This window comes from Rutilus rutilus (assembly GCF_951802725.1).
Source record: "Rutilus rutilus genome assembly, chromosome: 18".
Taxonomy (NCBI): Eukaryota; Metazoa; Chordata; class Actinopteri; order Cypriniformes; family Leuciscidae; genus Rutilus; species Rutilus rutilus.
In genome coordinates this window covers 25428946-25449190 of record NC_140231.1, presented here as the reverse complement: position 1 = coordinate 25449190, position 20245 = coordinate 25428946, and the positions used below count along the sequence as shown (strand labels likewise).

At 37.3% G+C, this 20245-nt stretch overlaps 1 protein-coding gene across 3 annotated transcripts; it reads right to left on the bottom strand.

Annotated features, from left to right (window-relative positions):
* Positions 1–79: 79 nt before the first annotated feature.
* On the bottom strand, positions 80–19235 carry fam219aa (family with sequence similarity 219 member Aa). 3 transcript variants are annotated; one of them, XM_084387792.1, is made up of 7 exons: positions 18993–19235; positions 11569–11668; positions 8629–8731; positions 6545–6625; positions 3883–3937; positions 3375–3529; positions 80–312 (listed from the first exon to the last, which is right to left on the bottom strand). In XM_084387792.1, the coding sequence occupies exons 1-7, from the start codon at positions 19050–19052 to the stop codon at positions 225–227; spliced, it is 642 nt and encodes a 213-aa protein (XP_084243918.1). In that variant the 5' UTR covers positions 19053–19235; the 3' UTR covers positions 80–224. The 3 variants fall into 3 exon arrangements, with proteins under 3 accessions (XP_084243918.1, XP_084243919.1, XP_084243920.1); XM_084387793.1 differs by lacking the exon at positions 80–312 and having other exon boundaries at positions 1970–3529; positions 3862–3937; XM_084387794.1 differs by lacking the exon at positions 80–312 and having other exon boundaries at positions 1970–3529.
* Between the last annotated feature and the right edge of the window lie 1010 nt (positions 19236–20245).

Here is a 20245-nt window from a genome sequence, read left to right as displayed (position 1 = left end):
CTCTACAGAACAGTACAATCTTCAAATCGACGCAAGGACCTTCATACTCTGAGTGTTCGATGTTGCTTAACAGACGTGATAGCGATTTAGCCACACAGCTGAGATGAATTTATAAAGATGTTTAAAAAAGAAAGGCATGAAATTGAAGCGAAACCGCAAACTCAGAGTATTCTATCCCAGGGTACAACACTTAATGTCTGACAAAATGGTATTGCACTTTAAAATTACCATAAAGGCGAGAGCACTGAAGTGTAAAATTGATTTCTGGCATCATTTTGAATGTTGGCCAAAGGCTTTTCATGCCCGTTCCATCTTTAAAATAAAGAAACAATGCATTTTATGCATTTTGGCACAATTCAGATGAATAAAATCTATTGTATTGTATCTATTATGGGATATTTATCTGGCAGCTGCTATTATCTTCAAGTAAATCAATGCAAGCGTTCTTCCTCCTCTAACAAACCTCCAAAATTCTCAAAACAAGGAGCTCTCAAAAATGAAACACACTGTACCGAATTATCTTATCTGTCTTATCTAGAGGTACATTTGAGAACTAGTATTTAAAGGGATAGTTCACCCAAAAATGTTAATTCTGTCATAATTTACTCACCCTCAAGTTGTTCCAAACCTGTGTGAGTTTCTTTCTTCTGTTGAACATAAAAGAATTTTGGTACCGAGACAGTTGATGGACCCCATTGACTTCCATAGTTTTTGGGTGATCTATCCCTTTAAGGTGATTACAATTCCCTTAGTCCAGTTTAACAGTGTTAGGTTTGTGTGCAGCAACCCTGATCTAAACCTTACGATAAAACAAAACATAAGTTCTATAAAGAGTCTCCATTAGTAAACACATCTCAACTATTCAATGAGATTCCCTGACGTAAGAATTACACCTGCTGTCAGTATCGTAGCAGATTGGTGTCTTCTATATCTCAGTTTCAGGGTGTGTTCACACTCGTAGTTCAGTTCTCTTGGTTCTTTTAGTCCAGACCAAAAAAGAAAATTAGACATATAGCTAGTCCTGGTTCACTTAGCATTCACACCGTCATTAAGACCGAAACTAAAGATACCAAAAAAACCGGCTTTCCGAACATCCAAAACAATGCTGTGTGCTGGGCTAAACGTGCTCGTTGTATGTGCGTACAATGGTATTTTTACCAGTTGATAATTCTTGAACTGCTTAGAAAATGTGTAAAGGAGTCAAAACATAACTAGTCATTTCTCTGTTAAACACAAATGTAGATCTGCTGCAAGAAGGATATTCTGATGCCTGTATAGAACTGTAATGGGCAACTTCAGTGTGCATGGCATTCTGTCCTTTTTAGGGTCGCATACTGACATCGCGTCCTGTTTTTGGTTCGTTTAGATGCCTTTGGTCCATGTTGCGTTCATATTTCAGTCGAACCTCATCAGAGTGCGTTTGGAGGTTCGTTTTTCAGGGGTCTCGGGTCACTTGTTTGGTGCGCACCAGGGCAGCGTTCACACTTATTCAAATGAACCGCACTAACAGAACAATCGCACCAGAGTTTGTTTTTACCAAACCAAACCTGCCAAGTGTGAACACACCCTAAGAGTATTCCTTTTATTAGTGTTTGCTACAAAGCTACTGATAATATATTAATACACAAGTTTAAAATGTAAATGATCTGAGAAAAAAAACTCACCTGGTCACTATATACTCCCTTTCATTAGAAAACAAGCACATCTGTCCATATGCATGTCCTTATAAAGCATCAGCTAAACAAAGGCAGATATTTTAGAGCAGTGATTTTGATTTCGCTTGGTTAAACCTATAAACAAAAATGACTTTAAATAAAAATAAAATTATTAGGTCTGACGAAAGTTCAAAATAATTCTCGAAGTATTATTCTATAAATTAATATATATTTTTTAAATAAGTTTAAGTTAAAAGGAACACATTTCTGGTTTGCTGTAAAGAGGCCCTTCCTGTTTGACTGTGTTTTTTTTTAAAGGGGTCATGACATGAGAAATCAAATTTGCCTTGATCTTTTGACATATAAGAGCTCTTTGTACTATTAAAACATCCTGCAAGTTTCAGAGCTTAAAATGTCCTCCTCATTATAAACTAAGCATTTATTTAATCAAGCTCCAAAACAACTTGTTTTGCTATGGGTGGACTTGTGATGTCACACAAATACATTTGCATATGCCCTTCCTCCAGAGCAAGACATCGACGTATAGTTATACATCATCGCCCCATAGGCCCCGCCCACTGGCATTCAGACGCTTAATTTGCCAACACTGGATGTGAGCGTTGCGTCAAAAGCAAATAGAATCCATTATAATCACTGACGCTGTCTACACCGGAAACAGTATACAGATGCCCGTTCAATTTACTTGAGTCTGCCGACAAGACGACACATCGAAGAGTAAATAGAAGCGTTAAGGAACGATCCTGTTAAAACACTGGTTTGCGTCTCTGTAAAGACTTTAGAAGTGTACCAGCATCAGGAACTATTGGATGGTTTATCTTTAAATGGCATACTGGATCGCGTCAGAGGATTATGCTTGTTCAGATCATTTGACTGCAGATTGTTTTGTAAACGAGGCACAGTGTAATGGAGAGTTCGAAAATAAACTTTGGTTGAAAGATGAAGCAGTCAGCTGTATTGAATCTGACAACAGTTGCATCACAACCCGTAAGTAGGCCTAAATGATTTCTTAATGCTTTGTCTGTAAATTATAGTTTTATATGGATAATGTTTTCAAAACACTTACTCACATGCAATATCGAAGTGACCGCTCGTACGATTTCCTATGCAATGACGTTAGCCAATCATAACATAGGCCGTTTAATGACAAGCCTTAAAGAAGCCGCCCTTTAAAAACAGATCATTTCAGACAGAGGGTCAGAATGAGAGTTAAAAATAATTGTTTGGTTTTTTTTTGTGCAAAAAAACTTTATTAAGTGAACCTTAAAGAACATATTAAAATAATTTTTAAAAATCCATGTCATGACCCTTTTAAGACAAAAAAAGTTTGGGGTATTGAGGAGTCTATAGTGTGAAATGGACATTTTTGTTCTGTTTTAAAAGATACTTGAGCAGCTGTATCGTTTTTAATGTTGCACCATGCATTTATATACACTTCAACGAATCTTACAGCTATCCACACCTAAGTCTAGCGCCCTCTGGTGATGATACAAATACTCGCATCCTACCATAGGAGGAACCAATGACAGTTACATACTTGTGCATTTTCATTCATTATTTTTTTCCCTATTTTATACTCATTTTAATTCACCCATTCTATTGGTTTTAACTTCTTTAGCAGTTACTCTATGCTGAGGATACTATCTGTGAGCTTAACTCACAGGGTTGGGACAAGAGGGGTTCAAGTGAGGGTGGGGTTACTGAATTTGACAGGCTGTGGAGGAAGTGGCTTGGCAGCACATGCAGGTAGGGTTGACTGATTTAGGGGGGATGAGGTCCAGGTCTTCATCATCGGGGATTTCGTCCAATCGGTAGCCATCCTTCAGAAGCTGAATGTTTAAATCTTGGTTTATTTGCTGTGGCAAAGAAACAGAATTAAACTAAATTGTTAGTGATCAGAGAATTTATATAATTTTGGTACAATTATAATATAAAAGAATTTATATAAATTAATAATACAATTGTATTTTTTGAGTGAACTAAACCTTTAAAATATTAGGGTTTATTCTATGACAGGACATGCTCTATGTCATGATGCCACTTTAGAGATAAATAAAATAAAATAAAATATGCGACTGTAAATGTGCCATTGAATTAGCAGTCAATTTATTGTAACTGTGTACTGTATTGAAGAGTTTAAGGCTATGGGATGGCAAATGGTTAAGTGACTATTTCAGTGCATAAATACCTGGCCCCTTAGCCATCTCACCTCGGCTGAGGAATATCCAGACGATGAGTATCTGGACATATCGAAGTCATCGTCACTAAAAACAAAACAAAAAAACAGGAATTACAGTCACAATTGGACACCTTGATTTCAGATAACCAGCAACAGACCAATGAAATCTGTCCCTTTGCAGCAAACCTCATAAGAAATTGCTCCCATAAACTACACATAAATTACAAAATTTCTAAAAGCAATCTACGGAATGGCTCCAGAATATTTAGTTGAGCTTATTAAGCCTTATAATTCAAGAGTGCGTCTCAAATCGAAGAGTGATCGCGCCATTTCTGTCGTTGGTCCAACATTATGTGAAACCTTCCCAGTGGGGTAAGATCTTCCCCAACTTGAAATATTTTTAAAGACCGTTCAAAGTCATACCTGTGCACACTTGCATTTTGACATTATTATAATGGTTATGTTATTGTTTTGTTGTGTTTTTTTCTGTTTTCTTTATTTTTATATTGTATTTATTGTTGATTGTTTATATTTGATTGATTGCTTTTGTAGCCTGAAAGGTTCTATATAAATAAATAAATACAAAAATATATACAAATACATAACTGCAACATTTTATGGATCAGTTTGAGTCAGCAAACTTCTGTTGAGATATATCAAATAAAGCCGTCACATTAAATGTTGTGATTTCTTTCAACATGTGGACTCTTATGTTTCTAGTCATATTAGACACGTTTTTATAATTACAAATGAGACTTTATTTAGTCACAGTTGAGCAAGAGAGAGAGAGAGAGAGAGAGAGAGAGAGAGAGGAATGTGATGTGAAGATGACATTTCAGCCAAATTATTTTATCAGGAAAAATCAACAGCGACAATCTGGAGCCTTCTGTTGATTTATGCTGTAATTACAAGCTGAGCTCTCCAATAAACGAACAAGAACACAGGCAAGAACGAGTGTCGGAAGAGTCTGTACGAGGCTTGTGATGGACAGAACATCTGAGCATGTGACAGACAGTGGGTGTACGTACTAAATGTCAGGGAATGAGTGTTATATACAGCAAGGCTGAAATAGAAAAACAGAGAGAGAGAGACAATGAAGGACGGGTGACCTAAAACATGACTTAATCACAAGTGCAGGCAGCTGAGGTCACAGATATCCAGTAGACAGCTGGCAGCACAGAAAACATCGCCCATCTGTGTGAGACGCTGCACGCTGTGCCTGATCATCTGAACTGAACAGCAACCGCGCTATTACGGCTGAACACATGCCGTGACACATCTCATTACAGAAGGGTGTAGGCCACACAAATGATACCGATGACTTCAAGTGCTTTGGACTGCTGTCAACAAACATGTTTACTTGCTTTTTCTCAACTCTCAGGGCTAGAATCCTAGACACAAGACAAATCCTGGCCAGAACTGTACTGTTAATGGTGATTCTGCACCGCGAGCACAAAAGAAGATATTTTGAAGAATGTCGGTAACCAGACAGTTGACGTGACTTCTTTTGTGTTCAGCAGAAGAAAGAAATTCATACAGGTTTGGAACAACTTGAGGGTGAGTAAATGATGACAGAATTTTCATTTTTGGGTAAACTGTCCCTTTAAAGGGTTAGTCCACCCAAAAATTAAAATTAGCCCATGATTTACTCACCCTCAAGTCATCCTACACTCTTAAAAATAAAGGTTCTTTGTTGGGGTATATGGTTCCATGAAGAACCTTTAACATCCAAGGAACTTTTCCATTGCACAAAAGGTTCTTTAGATTATAAAAGGGTTCTTCACCATCAATCTCATGTGACCCCACATTGTTGGAGTAAATTTGTATAGATGTATATGACATTCTTCTTTCAGACGAATTTAATCGGAGTTATGTTAAAAAATGTCCTGGCTCTAACAAGCTTTATAATGGCAGTGAATGGCAGTTTCTGTTTTAAGTCCATACAAGTGTCTGTCCATCATAAAGTAAACCACACGGCTCTGCGGGGGTTAATAAAGGCCTTCTGAAGTGAATCGATGTGTTCATGTAAGAAGTTGCAAAAAATGCATCATGGTTTTCACAAAAAATGAAGCACATTTTTACATTGATAATAATAATAAAAAAAAAATTCTTGAGCCTCAAATCAGTATATTAGAATGATTTCTGGAGGATCATGTGGACAATAATCATGTGAAAATAAATTATGAAAAATGATGTTAATAGTCAATAAAGTTAATAATCAATGATCTCAGAAAATGCTACAACACTTTATAATATGTCCACTTGAAGTAAAAGTGCTCCTTAAAGTTTAATGAGACTTTCTGGACAATTTTGATCATCTCTGTAATGACTTTTTGCAAAAGCAAATGATGATTCATTTTGCCGAAGTTGAAGGGTCTCGCTTTGCCATCAGGAAAGCACATTCATTTTAAATCTTTTATGCTTTGCCAGTTTCTCACACCGGTCTGAAGCGCACCAGCTTTAGTCGCTTTCAAATTAGCTGGTATTTTGATTAAATGTCAGGTTCTTTTCAGACGGAGATGGCTGGCTTTACATCTGGTAGGAAAATGGCATAAAGCTTTAATTAGAGGATTTATTTCCATCTCATCGTTTGATACATTCTAATCCTTCCCTAGCAGTGAAGCATTCTGAAATAATCATGAAAGATTTCCAGAGCATTTCCCAGAGAAGAACAGGGTGAAGTGTGTCATACCTGTCAGTGTCCAGTGCAACAAGCGGCTTCTCATCTGGACTCTGGTCTAAGGAGGAATACCCTTTATTAGGTACAACCAACCTGTAATGGAAGTGGGAAAAAGGAAGAGGCTGTCAGACCAGTGAAATCAAAGCCCATGTCTATTCATATACATATCAATGTATGCATATATAGGTACTTTTACACATTGCTTTGATGATGATCTGCCACACAGTAATTGACTTGAATGGTGATATGGGTTTTTCAATAGCCATTATATTTCATTAGCCAATATCTAGAAAGTGGTGTTGCTGATGGCTGCTAGAGACCATTATATATATATATATATTTGTATTATTTAAAACAATTTGTCATTTTTTATATATAATAAAATATGCTGACTATTTAGTTAATAAAAATAGTAATTGTGTGTGCAAAGAACACAATAATATATATATATATGAAGAGTTCAGATGCAAAAGCCTCTAAGTGCCATCTGAAATTTTCTTCTAGAATGATCATTTTGATCAAGCTTGTATATTTAAGTTAATTAATAGGACATTTCCATTGCCATTTAAGTGAAATTACTGGACTTAAATATACAAGCTTGATAAAAATGATCATTCTAGAAGAAATTTTCAGATGGCACTTAGAGGCTTTTGCATCTGAACTCTTCATATATTGTATACAATTGATGATAACATTTTATGATAAAAATCGAATTAAAATTCTTTATCTTTTCTATCCACAGGCACAATACCATTCATCTAAAATGGCCACATATTACCTGATATATCTACATATCACTATTAGGAACCCTCAAAACACAGAAGCAGTCATTTCTTTTTCTTTTTTTTAGGTTTTATTTTTATCTATTAACCTTTAATTTTAACATCCAATTTTTCCAAATCCTTAAGTACTAGGACAAATCTGGCAAGGGAAATCATATAAATTAGGGGCATGGCTTAGTTTAACATCATCAAACCCTGTTACATTAGCCAGAGCTGGAGCATCTTTTGTTCCTCCTCTCAGGATGAAGTTAATCTCTGGCCCTCAGGCTTTTAGAATAAGCAGGCCTGTGTGCAGCTAATCTTCAGGCCTAAAGCTATATGCTCTAAAACAGGCCTGCGGACGGGTTCTAGCATTTGCGCTAATCCTAACAGGACACCAGGGACCGGTGAGATGGCAGAAGGACTGCACTAACACTAATTAACATTCACAGATCGTACAGCCTTCATATAAAACTGCGGTTTATACGATTTTATGTTGTTGCTGTTCATATTTTTGATGTACTAAAATCAACCATGATTATGAGGCCATACACTTGTTTCCAATAATAAAAACATATATGGTGTTTCTCATGCACAAATGTTTCATCTGAGAACCATTCGTTGGTTTGGTAAGAAAGTAGTTTTAGGGTGTGTTCACACTTGGCAGGTTTGGTTTGATTAAAATGAACTCTGGACCAAGCCCTCCTGAAAAGTTGGGTCTCGGCCCACTTGTTTGGCGCACACCAAAGTTCGGATGGCAGCGTTCACACTTATAAAAAATTAACCATAAGTTTGAATGCTGCCATCCGAACTTTGGTGTGTGCCAAACAAGTGGACCGAAACCCAACTTTTCAGGAGGTCTTGGTCCGCTTCCAAACGAACTTTGGTGTGGTTTGACAAATGCAACACAGACCAAAGACATCTAAACGAAACAAAAACAATGTCACAGGATGCGACCCTAAAAAACGACATGCTCAAACATGTATCTGGTTCTTCTCGTCATAAAATCTATGTTGATCATTACTTTTCAGTACAGGTGTCGGAACCGCCGTCTCCTTGCAGCAGATCTTCGTTTTTATGTGTTCCTCCAGGAATGGAGGAATTCCTGGCACTGTTGTGTCTCCTTTACACATTTCATAAGCTGTTTGAGAGTTCTCAGCTGGTAAAAATACCACCATGTGTACACACATACAACGAGCGCGTCTAGCCCAGCACAGCATTGTTTTGGATCTTTAATAAGTTCTGTCTCAAAACTAACCAAAAGAACTGAATTACAAGTATGAAAACACCCTTTATAAGTTTTAACTCATGAAAATGAGGGTGGAGAAGTCTCACCTTGTTCTGGCCATAACATTATTTTTCTTGGGTTGCTGATTGACTGGACTACCCACAGTTCCATTCTTCACCGAGCCCTTCCTCGCGAGTTCTCGTTGTTTCTCTACCAAAAGAATGAATTAAGAACAATTAAGATCAATTTTGAAAACCTCCCATTGACTTACATTGATAGAATGTTCAGCATTCAAAATGTAACAAACAGCGAAGGTGTCATCATGATATTTGCATACGGAATTGTGATTGGTCTTCATTCTTAGAGCCAACTGCATACTGAAGACAGATGCTGCATCGGAAATCGAATACTTCCCTACTATACAGTATGCGAAAAACTAAGTACACCAAAAATAGAAGTATATCTGAATACATAGTATTTGAAAAACTGTAGATCCTGAATTCGAAAAAGTACCCAGATGACCGACTACTTCTGCAGAGATTCTGAAGAGCGCATTTGATGGGCACTTTACTATCCCATGAGGCCACGGGAGAGGGTTTATGAATGGCAGTGAAACTGTGGAATATTTCTTCCACAGACGCAAATAACACGGGTGGGTCATGTGACAGAAACATCATGACGTATGTAGTACGTCTGAATATCATTCATATTATCCACATTCTTACTATATATAGAACGTACTCATTTAACAGTCGCGAAGTAAATTCAAATTCAAAAGTAATACCTACTTAGTATGTAACTGAGTCTCCTCTGCATACATATTTAACCACAGTGTGTTCTTTTAAATCCAGATCAATACCATGGCAACACATACAGTTTTATTATGCGTTGAGACTACAGTCTTATTAATATTCTCCATTCTGCATGGTTCTCTGGCTGGAGAACAGTTTCTTCAGGCATGAAGTCTGAGGTTGACTTCTGCTTGACTTACACACACTGGCCTGCATGTGTGTGTGTGGGAGAGATTTCTCTGCGGTGCCATAAGTAATACGGCTGTCAGAGTGAGGACTGTAAAGTGAAGTTTAATTAACAACAGCAACTGCCGTATTTCAGGAAGCCCTAACCAAACATCTCTAAACACAGAAACAGGGCTGAGCAATAAGCCGTGCTGTTTTCCTTTCTGCTGTTAGCCAATGAAACAGTGAAATATTTTTTTAGTGGGGGGAATTTTTTTTTTTTCTGAAAATCATGGAGGATCTAAAAGTTCAAGACATACAGTACTGTGCAAGAGTCTTAGGCATGTTAATGTTAATGGTTTTAAGTCAGTTATTTATATCTTTTGCTGTAGTGTGTCAGTAGGAAATATCAGTTTACATTCCCAAACATTCTTTTTGCCATTAATTGTAATAATCCAGTGAGATTTGTGTATGCACAAGGAATCTGACAACAGCCGGTATGATCTGATCTCACCATCATCGAGTCCGTCTGTGATTACATGAAGTAACAGAAAAAACTGAGACAGACTAAATCCAGAAGAACTGTGGGAACGTCTCCGAGATGCTTGAAGAAACCTTCCATGTTTGGAAATGTAAACTGATATTTCCTACTGACACACTACAGCAAAAGATATAAATAACTGACTTAAAACCATTTTTTTGTGGGGTGGGTGGATATTAACATGGCTAAGACTTTTGCACAGTACTGTAGTTCAAGACATTAAATGGACTTTATTTCTACCCCTCAAAGCCTCCTTTTTTTAACTTGGGTTTGTAAGCTCGCACTAAATCGGCCCAAAGTCCGGCGTCCGACCAGCGCGGAAGGTCTTAACGTGTGACTGTCCTTTTCTTGACCATTTGTCTTGAGAGACCACCTTCCTTTGTAAGTCAGTTATCTTTAAACTCTTAAAAACCTTATTACCTTTTGTTTTACTTATTGAAAATGAGACATTTGTACCAGTCGCACTGTGACATTTTAAATGATACCAAACATGAAAAATACTCTGTGATTATCATTCACATTAAACTATACATTTTCTTGGGTGAATTCAGGTGATCATCTTAACATGAGAGAGAGGGGGTGAGGGGAGAGGGAAAGAGATGTAGATGACTCGGAGGTGAGACTTTCGTCTCAATGGTGCACGAGGGCCAGTTCAAATGGTAATCTCCAAAGAGGTCCTTTTGTCCTCTCAGGGTCTGGTCGCCCCCGAAACAGACTGTCCAGCATTTCCTAATTTATCAATTCTTACAGGTTTAAATTTGGGTTTCCAACTCTTTGGACAATACTGATAGCAAACAATAACCTTAATGTTAAGGTTTGCAATGTTGTTAATGTTCATTAAACTTTGAAATGTTGCTTTGGCAACAGACTGAAATAAGTACTAAAATTACTAAAACTAAAATTGAAATAAAAATAGATTAAAGCTAAATAGAAATATAAAAAACAAATATATATAATAAAATGAATATAACTTAAACATTACAATGAATTGAAAATATAAAATGCAATGAAAAAATATATATAACACCTTATGGTTGAAAACTGTTGAAAAAAGTTTTTTTCCCCCCAATACAGACTACCAATCATTTTAATGTTATGGCTGATAACTAATATGATGTCTATTTATAATATATGTTTCGCATTATATATAAATTACTACTATTATTAAATTATTGATAGTTAAATTGTTTTGTTTTTTAATTCAACAGAAGGATATTTTTTCCCAAAATTACACAGAAATGAATGTCATTTATTTAAAATGTCCTTGAAGAAAAGGAAAGCCCACAAAGCTCCACAATTGTATTTGAAAGACTGCAGTTACATGTTCTCTGAGAAGCTCTGACTTGAAGACTCATTACACTTCTGCTTATCGAAAGCCATGGCCATCTATTTCACACGGCCGCTTCTTAAATCTCGCTCCAAGCCATTTGCTTCACAATCACAGTATCAGTGGGAAAATCAATACAGTCACTTTTACAATCAAATGGACAAATTACACTGGTGACGATATGGCGTAGTCAGATCCCTGGCTGAATGAGAAAGTGCCTTACCTATCTTCACTTGCAGCGGAGAGAGCTTGTAGTTGATAGCGACTGACTCTGGTTCTCTCGTTCCTGTTTCAGCCTCCAAAGTGGACGTTTCCGCAGGATCCTGGAGGAAAAATGCACAATCAGATGTAACACTACATTCCCATGGGCAGACCCTAGTTATTAGCAATGTGCAAAACTACATATTTCCAAAATCGATCGATTGACAAATGGATTTTGACGAAGCGGTTTCAATATGAGTTCAGAGTGTAAACAGAAAAACCTTCCAAATCTGAAACAATGTAAAGGAGAAGGGCACTCTCTGATGCAAAACTATTTCAACCATGATCAGCTCAGTGTGCTGATAAAAAAAAAACCAGACAGCAAATATCGGATTGGTAGTAAATAATGGTATCTGGTGAGTCAGAGGGTGTATAATTCTATTGGTAAAATAACACGAGTCAGCACAATGTCACCATGCTGTCGCTGGAACGGGTCATTTTAATGCATCTCTCTCAAAACGTCTCAGATTTGTTTTCACAGCTGTGCTCCAGCGACTTATTGATTCTGAGACCAGAGATAGATGTTAGGGCCTGTGCAGTCGAAAACTCACAATGGACTGTGTAAACACATAGATAGTAACGGCAATTTTTTTAACTTAAATAAAAAATACAATTAAAACTTCTTACAACATTACATACCAACTATATGGTCACACTTTATTTAAAGGGTTAGTTCACCCAAAAATGAAAATTCTGTCAGTAATTACTCATCCTCATGTTGTTCCAAACCCGTAAGACCTTCGTTCATCTTCTGAACACAAATTAAGATATTTTTGATGAAATCTGAGAGCTGGCTCACTCCTCCATAGACTTCTAGGTGACCGAAACTTGCTGGTCCAGAAAATGTATTAAAAAGATCGTTAATATAGTCCAAGTGATTACAGTGGCTCAATCTTAAGTATATCAAGCGACGAGAATACTTTTTGTGCGCGAAAACAAACAAAAATAACGACTTTATTCCACTATTCATTTCCTTCTAGCTGGGCCTCGAGTTGGTTCACGTAGTGTTTTTGCGCAGCGCATCTGTGTTACACGTCACCACGTAGGCTCACTATTGGCCGACACTGGTCATTTGTGTGATGCGTGTGACGTACAACACAGACGCGCTGCGCAAAAACACTACGTGAACCAACTCGAGGCCCAGCTAGAAGGAAATGAATAGTGGAATAAAGTCGTTATTTTTGTTTGTTTTCGCGCACAAAAAGTATTCTCGTCGCTTGATATACTTAAAGGGACACTTCACCCATTTGCATTAAGCTTTGTATTGTTAGAAACCCAGTCATATATTATAATAAATGTGGATTTTTCATCCATTTTTCCCTGAGATGGGAGAAATAAGGATTTAAGTGTTTTACTTCCTGCTTATTATGACGTAAAAATCATCATTTTGCGTCATAATAAGCAGGAAGTCACATTTCATTGAAAAGTGTAGAGACTACAGACACTCGTTCCTCATCTTTCCCAGGGGGCGGGAACCGCTCACGCTACAGGCCTATTACAGATCAGTGGGTGGGACTTGACTTTCTGAAACTAAAAGCAATATCCTCCATCTTGTTTGGAAGCTAAGCTAACAGGCGCTGTGGAGACAGATGTAAAGTTATGACAATAGCGGAGGAGAGCACTCAATATGATATAGAGGAAGAGGATTTCGGAAGTCTGATGCTTGAATCAGGTGTTTGTGGCTACCTTTACAAGCCGCATAGCGAAGAGCAGCCGAGGCAGAAGACCTGCCTGCCGCGGACGAGGAGCCCGGACTGGCTCGGGTTAGGGCGGACTGGTGGCGCCGGTGATCTCACTATGCAACTACGAACCGCTACGAACACAGAGATAGAGTCCGACTGTGGCAAAGAATTTCAACAATGACAACTTCTCCTGGATGAAATCTCTGAATCAGACGAGGACACGGACGTTTGTGTTGTGAATCAGACGAGGACACGGACGTTTGTGTTGTGAATCAGACGAGGACACGGACGTTTGTGTTGTGAACTATCCTAGTTTCGCACCGCATCTGACTGAACATCCAGGTAACGTTACAATGCAATAATTCACCACTTCGAAAGAAATACAAATGAAGAGTAATTCACTAATGAGTTCGCCAACTAACTAGACATTTTGTGTGAAATTAATTTCAAGCTCTGGTGGTAGCTAGCCTTGTAGACGGAAGAGTTATTTCTCTTAGGCAGATATGCGCTTTCTGGATTAGTGGGAGTGGCTTGCGCAGCTGTGCAATGTGGTGCATTGTGGGAGTTGGTGTCTTTCATACAAATGCGTCCTGAAGTTACTTTCTTTCTTTCCTCGGCCAAGAAGGCACCAAATTCAAAATTAATTTTACATTTCGACTACATATATGACCCACTTTCAATAAAGATCAATGTTCCCATGGGTGAAGTGCTCCTTTAAGATTGAGCCACTGTAATCACTTGGACTATTTTAACGATGTCTTTAATACATTTTCTGGGCCAGCAAGTTTCGGTCACCTAGAAGCCTATGGAGGAGTGAGCCAGCTCTCAGATTTCATCAAAAATATCTTAATTTGTGTTCCGAAGATGAACGAAGGTCTTACGCGGTTGGAACAACATGAGGGTGAGTAATTACTGACAGAATTTTCATTTTTGGGTGAACTAACCCTTTAAGGGTCTAATTCTCACCATTAACTAGTTGCTTATTAGCATGCATATTACTAGGATATTGGCTGTTTATTAGTACTTATAAAGCAAATATTAACACCTTATTTTGCATTACCATATTCTACATTCTTAATCCAATACCTAAACTTAACAACTAACTTACTAACTATTAATAAGCAGTAATTAGGAGTTTATTGAGGCAAAAGTCGTAGTTAATTAGACCCTAAACCAAAGTACGAAATTTTTTCCTATTGTACCGAATCGTGACCCCAAAACCGAGGTACGTACCAAACCGTGACTTCTGTGTACCTTTACACCCCTATTATATCAGACAGATGGATGGATGTAAATTTTACATTGCACAATAAGATGGTAAGATATATCCAAGCCTTCATTACTACTCAAACTTAAAGTCTGAGCCACACCCTCTCTTCTCCACAGCCTCCTTTCTGCACAGCTGCTCGGATGAGAGATGGAGGGAAAGGAGGGAGATTCTAGCTGTCATAGTAACCGACTGGCACTTCCTGCATAGCTGGCTTGCATGACACCAGACATGTTTTGTTGCTTGAGCCTTTAATATGTAGGGTCTGAGTGCTCAGTGACATCACCAGGGACCGGGAGAGACAGAACAGAGGGAGCTTGTTGGAGAAAACGTTGAGAGCACACCCAAGCCAACAGAGCGCCTATTGTGACCTCAAAAAGCCTGCCTTCATTGGATGTGGCCACTTGAGACTCTTTAGGCCATCATCGTGTATATTTTTAGATAAAATATAGTTACAATTTACATAAATATATACATTATAAAATAAAAATACTACAATAACTAAAAGGCTATATAGAAATATTTCCTATTAAAAATTGAAAATGAAAATTAAAGAAAATATTACAAATAAGCTAATTAAAATATAAATTCATACTATATAATGCTATAAATAACAGGCTACTAAAATAACACACTATTTCTAAACTTTTCCACTGACCACCTATCGGAAATATCATTATCAGAAAGCAATATGAAATGTCTGGAATGGATCAACATGACAAACTCATGTTAATGGTGAATAAATGATGCTAAAACCTTTGAAGGGGTCATTGGATGTTAAAAAAAAACCTACCGGTATATCATAAAGAGATTTGCTTACCAAACATGGAGGAGGAAGCAGCCTTGTTGTTGAAGGCAACCTCTTTGCCCACTGGCTCAGCGGTGGCATAGTGCCAGCTGTAGGCCTGGCAGGGTTCTCACAAACCCTTTAAGCTCAGCACCAGCTAAAGAGACCAGCTGGGGATTGTGGGTAATAGCCCAGCAGGATACCATCAAGCTCCTAAAGCATCTAATCATATGCTGAGTATAAAGTACACTGTCATCTCGATCTGAAGCTGTTACTGGAACCACAGTATCATTTTCATTTTTTTCGAGCATCAGAACACAACACAAGCAAGGGGTAATGCTTCACATCAACATAAATAACAGAAAAACAACTATCTGTCTTTTGATTTTGCGGTCTACAAAGGACTTTGTTGTGTTAGCCGACGTATTGGGCTTTCCAGACAGCCTTTGTTAGACTACACAGGCTACAGCAATCTCAGAGCAACACCACCTAGCACACCATCAAAGTCACACATATTCCACTGGCTACATGTACAACTGCCCGTGAAATGTATGCAGCATCTGCTGGAGAAAACCAAGAGTGATGCGTCAGAGCACTATAGAGCCATATCTGATGCAATCCTAATCTCTGTTCTCATGGTTTAAAGCTGATTTAGCATGTTGTCACAAGATTAAATTGATCAGAAATCTATAGAAACTATCAGCACTGAAACCATGAAGTGAGTCCATAGAAACACATCAAAAACAAGATTGTGGCTAGTTAAACATGGCGAATCCACACTGACTGCACACCTGTAGGTCTTGTGCTAAATAAATCTCTCACAACGTTTCAAGGATTTTAAAATGGGTGCCAATGAGAAGGTCAACTTTTAACATCAAGCAAACATAGGCTAATGATGTCATGTGGGATCTTATGATCTGAACTCCAGGATCCTTATGCCCTCTCTGACCCCATGTCATGTCAATATGGCATTTTGGTGATGCAGGTTGATGAACTAGAAGAAGATGAGCGAATGCTGACACAGCTGAAGAGATAAAAAGGATTGATGGGATTATATGACATGATGTACTTGGGACCAATCACAGCAAAGCATGATCCATAAGGTGACTAACAGTTGCTCTATATGTCCCATAAAAGGACGACGGATAAACAGATGCCTCATAAAAATAAATGTAGAATATATATATTTAAAATTTCCCACTCATTTAAAGGGATAGTCATACCCAAACTGTATGACTTTCTTTGTTCAGTGGAACATGAAAGAACATATTTTGAAGAATGTAGGTAACCAAACAGTTTCAGTTCCCACTGACTTCCACTGTGAGGACAAAAAATACAATGTAAGTCAATGGGAACCAAAACTTCTTGGTTTCCAGCATTCTTCAAAATATCTTCTTCTGTGCTCTGCCGAAGAACGAAAGTCATACAGCTTTGGAACGGCATAAGGGTGAATAAATTATGACAGATTTTGAATTTTTGTGTGGTCTGTCCCTGTTAGTTTGACAGGAAAGTTGTTCTAGGACTAACAAAAGATTCTCATCCAGGAAAATGCCCTACTTGCAAAATCTAGCAAGGACCGTGGTAGCGTACTGTTATTACTGACCTCCTTTTATCCAAGCACATGACATTCTGAAATTAAAATGAGTGCTTCTTGTTTTTTTTTCTACTCATTTATGAGCTCTAATAGAATGTAATCTTCATCTATGTATAGACAAGACATCTAAAAAAAAAGAAAAAGGTGTGATGATTACAATAAACAGGAAAGCCAATAAATTCCTGAAAGGATAAGCATTCTTCTTTGAAAAGCAGGTGCCATATTGCAGTGGGTCTGTCCTTTTCTGCCCACAGAAGAATGAATTAGCATGAGAAAGCACAGTTTGTTGTATAGGGTAACAGCTGGGTCTTCAGCACTTTGGGAATAGTGAGGCGCCAATGAAAAAAGAATGACAATATCACTCCAGGCCGGATCTCACCAATCCAGCATATTCTACGGTGCGGATTTCAGTTCACCCAGAAAATACAGGCTACTAACTGAATGAAAACCTACTTACTTCACTGGAAATCAATGCATTAATAAAAGCTCTAAAACAAATAAGAAATTCAAGATGTGTCTGCTGCTACTACTGTCTGAATGGGAAGACGAGAACAAATCTATACAAGTGCTTTCAGACTTGTAGCCTATTGTTTGTGCTTATCATCCTTGTGTTTTCTTATGTTAAATTCTACAGTATTGTGTTTAACTTAATATACAAATTGAAACTGATGCTTAAAAGAACTGATACTTTGCGTTTACTTTGTGTACTCCCTGAAAAAGTAACTAATTGCGTTATAAAGTTACTTTTTATGGAAAGTAATGTGTTACGTTACTTTTGTTACTTTTCCTCACTTTCTCACTGTCAAGGCAAATGTAAAGGTCATTTTCACACTGAAATTGAAATGATGCAGGAGAAGAAAATTCAACACTTCAGCCATAACAACAAAAAAAGAAACACAAATGTGCTGTTTATCTAACGTCATTTTTGCTTATTTGTATGGTTTAATTGGATCATCAAAGGTCAGCAGCAAAGACATTGAGATTAATTTACATAAAGTATATTTGTGTTATTTAACATACATAATTACTGCAGGTTTGCGTAATATTCTGTGTGTGCATTTCAGTGTTTTGGGGAATATTTAATCTGTTTTTGTGCAATTTTTGTGTACTGTGATATGAGTAAATGCAAGCCCACATTTAGTGTAGAAATACCATAGCCATCATGTTTAGGCTACAAAGCGCCAGCGCACACAACTCTGAACCTCACTCCCTTTTTATCTCAACATGGGGACAGGAGAGCTGCCAGTCAATAAATTGGGGGGGGGGAAGTAATTTACATTACTTATTTGAAAAATGTGTTACTTTACTCGGTCGTTACTTGAGAAGAAATCTGATTATGTAACCCACGTTACTTGTAATGCGTTAGTGACAGGTTTGTGTCATCATGACGTATGTAACCATCGCGTGGTCCCTGACATTCAGATGAGGCACACAAAAATAACCTTCCAGAGTAAGTTAGTTAATTAGAAAAAACAAACATTTACTATTCAGTTTGTAAAGTAACTAACTTAATCACAGAAACGATACAAGCATAATCTTAATCAATTCGTTCTCAGCTTATTATGAATCTGTACTATTATTTTGAACCAAATCGACGTTACTGGTCCAATTCATAGTGAGTCGGACCGATTCAATCCGATTCGTGATCAAACAGCGCAGACCAATTCAATTATAAGATCCGATTCAAAAGAACAAACGTTTACGGATTGGACATCGATCATTACGAACAGGTACGAATTGTCAAATATAACAATATAGCAGATATAACTTATAATGTTATATCATTTATTTAGTCTCATTAAAGGCCGGAACATTCTGCACATATTCAGTTTATTACCTGAGTCAATGTCAATAACAGCTGGCATTGTAACGTTATCTGCATTTGTCGGTTGTATCTAAATACCCGATGCTTTGGATGACATCTGTAACCCACCAGCGTTTGTGGGCTAGGTTAAGTTAGATAATACAGAATTACTGTCTTTACACATAGTGTCATTTAGCACGTCATGTAAAGGTACACAGTGTTTTTCTCCATTCAAGTGAGAGTGGCACTTACCAGCAGCTTTATCTCTGGGTTTACTGGTGGCACTTGAAATCTGTCAATTTCTTCCATCATTTTGATAAAAACGTCAGTCTTGTAAAGTGAAGCACAAATGCTTAAGGCGATATCCTAATTGAAACCCGCATTTATTCACTCTCTGGATAGGTTCAAAGATGCCGAGCTCTAGAGCATCATCTCTAGTTGTTTTCCGCTATCTGGCTGTTACCAGTCAGGGGTGACTCAACAACAGCAACATCTGACTTCCGGGTCCGGAACCCCTCCCATACTGACGAGGCGCTGAATAATTAATCAGTTCAATAATGATTCGGTCGTGCTGACAAAACATCAGAATACACAGCTACTGTGAGATAAAGGGATAGTTTACCCAAAAATGAAAATTCTGTCATCATCACCCCCAAGTTGTTTCAAACCTGTATGAGTTTCTTTCTTCTGTTGAACACAAAATAAGTTATTTTAAAGATTGTGTAACGGCACCCATTGATTTCCATAGTTTTTTTTTTTTCTTCCTACTATGGTGTCGTTGACTCTGGTCAGGTTGAGGGTGATTAAATGATGACAAAATGTAAAATTTTGGGTGAACTATCACTACAAGGTCAATTTGCTGATCAAAAGCAACACAGCAAAGCTTTGGAATAATGGCAAATCAAATATAATAATCGTGCAAATATTGGTATCATAATAAATTAATACTGAGGCAAGTGCTAAAATATTACTTTTATAGTTTATTATAATTTACATTCAATATTTTGTTTTATTGTGTTAAATACTATGGTTTTATTTTAAATTTGCGCATCAGGTAAGAATGGAAAATGACAACGTTGCTGTTGTTGTTTGTGTTAACAAAAACAGATTTTTGCTTTTATGAAACTTTGAGTGTCAAATAAAAAAGCGTGTCGACACGCTCGCTACACCATCTTGTCTTTCAGGTTTCCTTTGCCCTTTAAATGACTTTTATTTTGAAACAATCTTCTCCACACGAATCAAATTCTGCAGCAAGTCTTGATTATGTTCATGCCAAAGATGTGAAATAGGCATTATTTATATTGTGTAAAACATTATAGTCAAAAGAAAGAGAAAAACAACAACACTGAACGATACCTAAATCTTTTTGAACAGTTTGAGATGTTTTACAGTAATTTGACTTTAAAATGAATTGATTTTGTTATTTTATGTATTCATCTATTCCTTTACACAATATCAATCAGCTTTCATTTTACGTATTAAAATAAAATAGATAATAAATATAT

Coding starts and splice junctions, on each gene's coding strand:
- fam219aa (XM_084387792.1), bottom strand. CDS start 19,052: ATGATGGAAGAAATTGACAGATTTCAAGTGCCACCAGTAAACCCAGAG. Junction 8,732..11,568: donor TCCGCTGCAAGTGAAGATAG/GTAAGGCACTTT, acceptor TTCTTTTGGTAG/AGAAACAACGAGAACTCGCG. Junction 3,938..6,544: donor GTTGCACTGGACACTGACAG/GTATGACACACT, acceptor TTTTGTTTTTAG/TGACGATGACTTCGATATGT.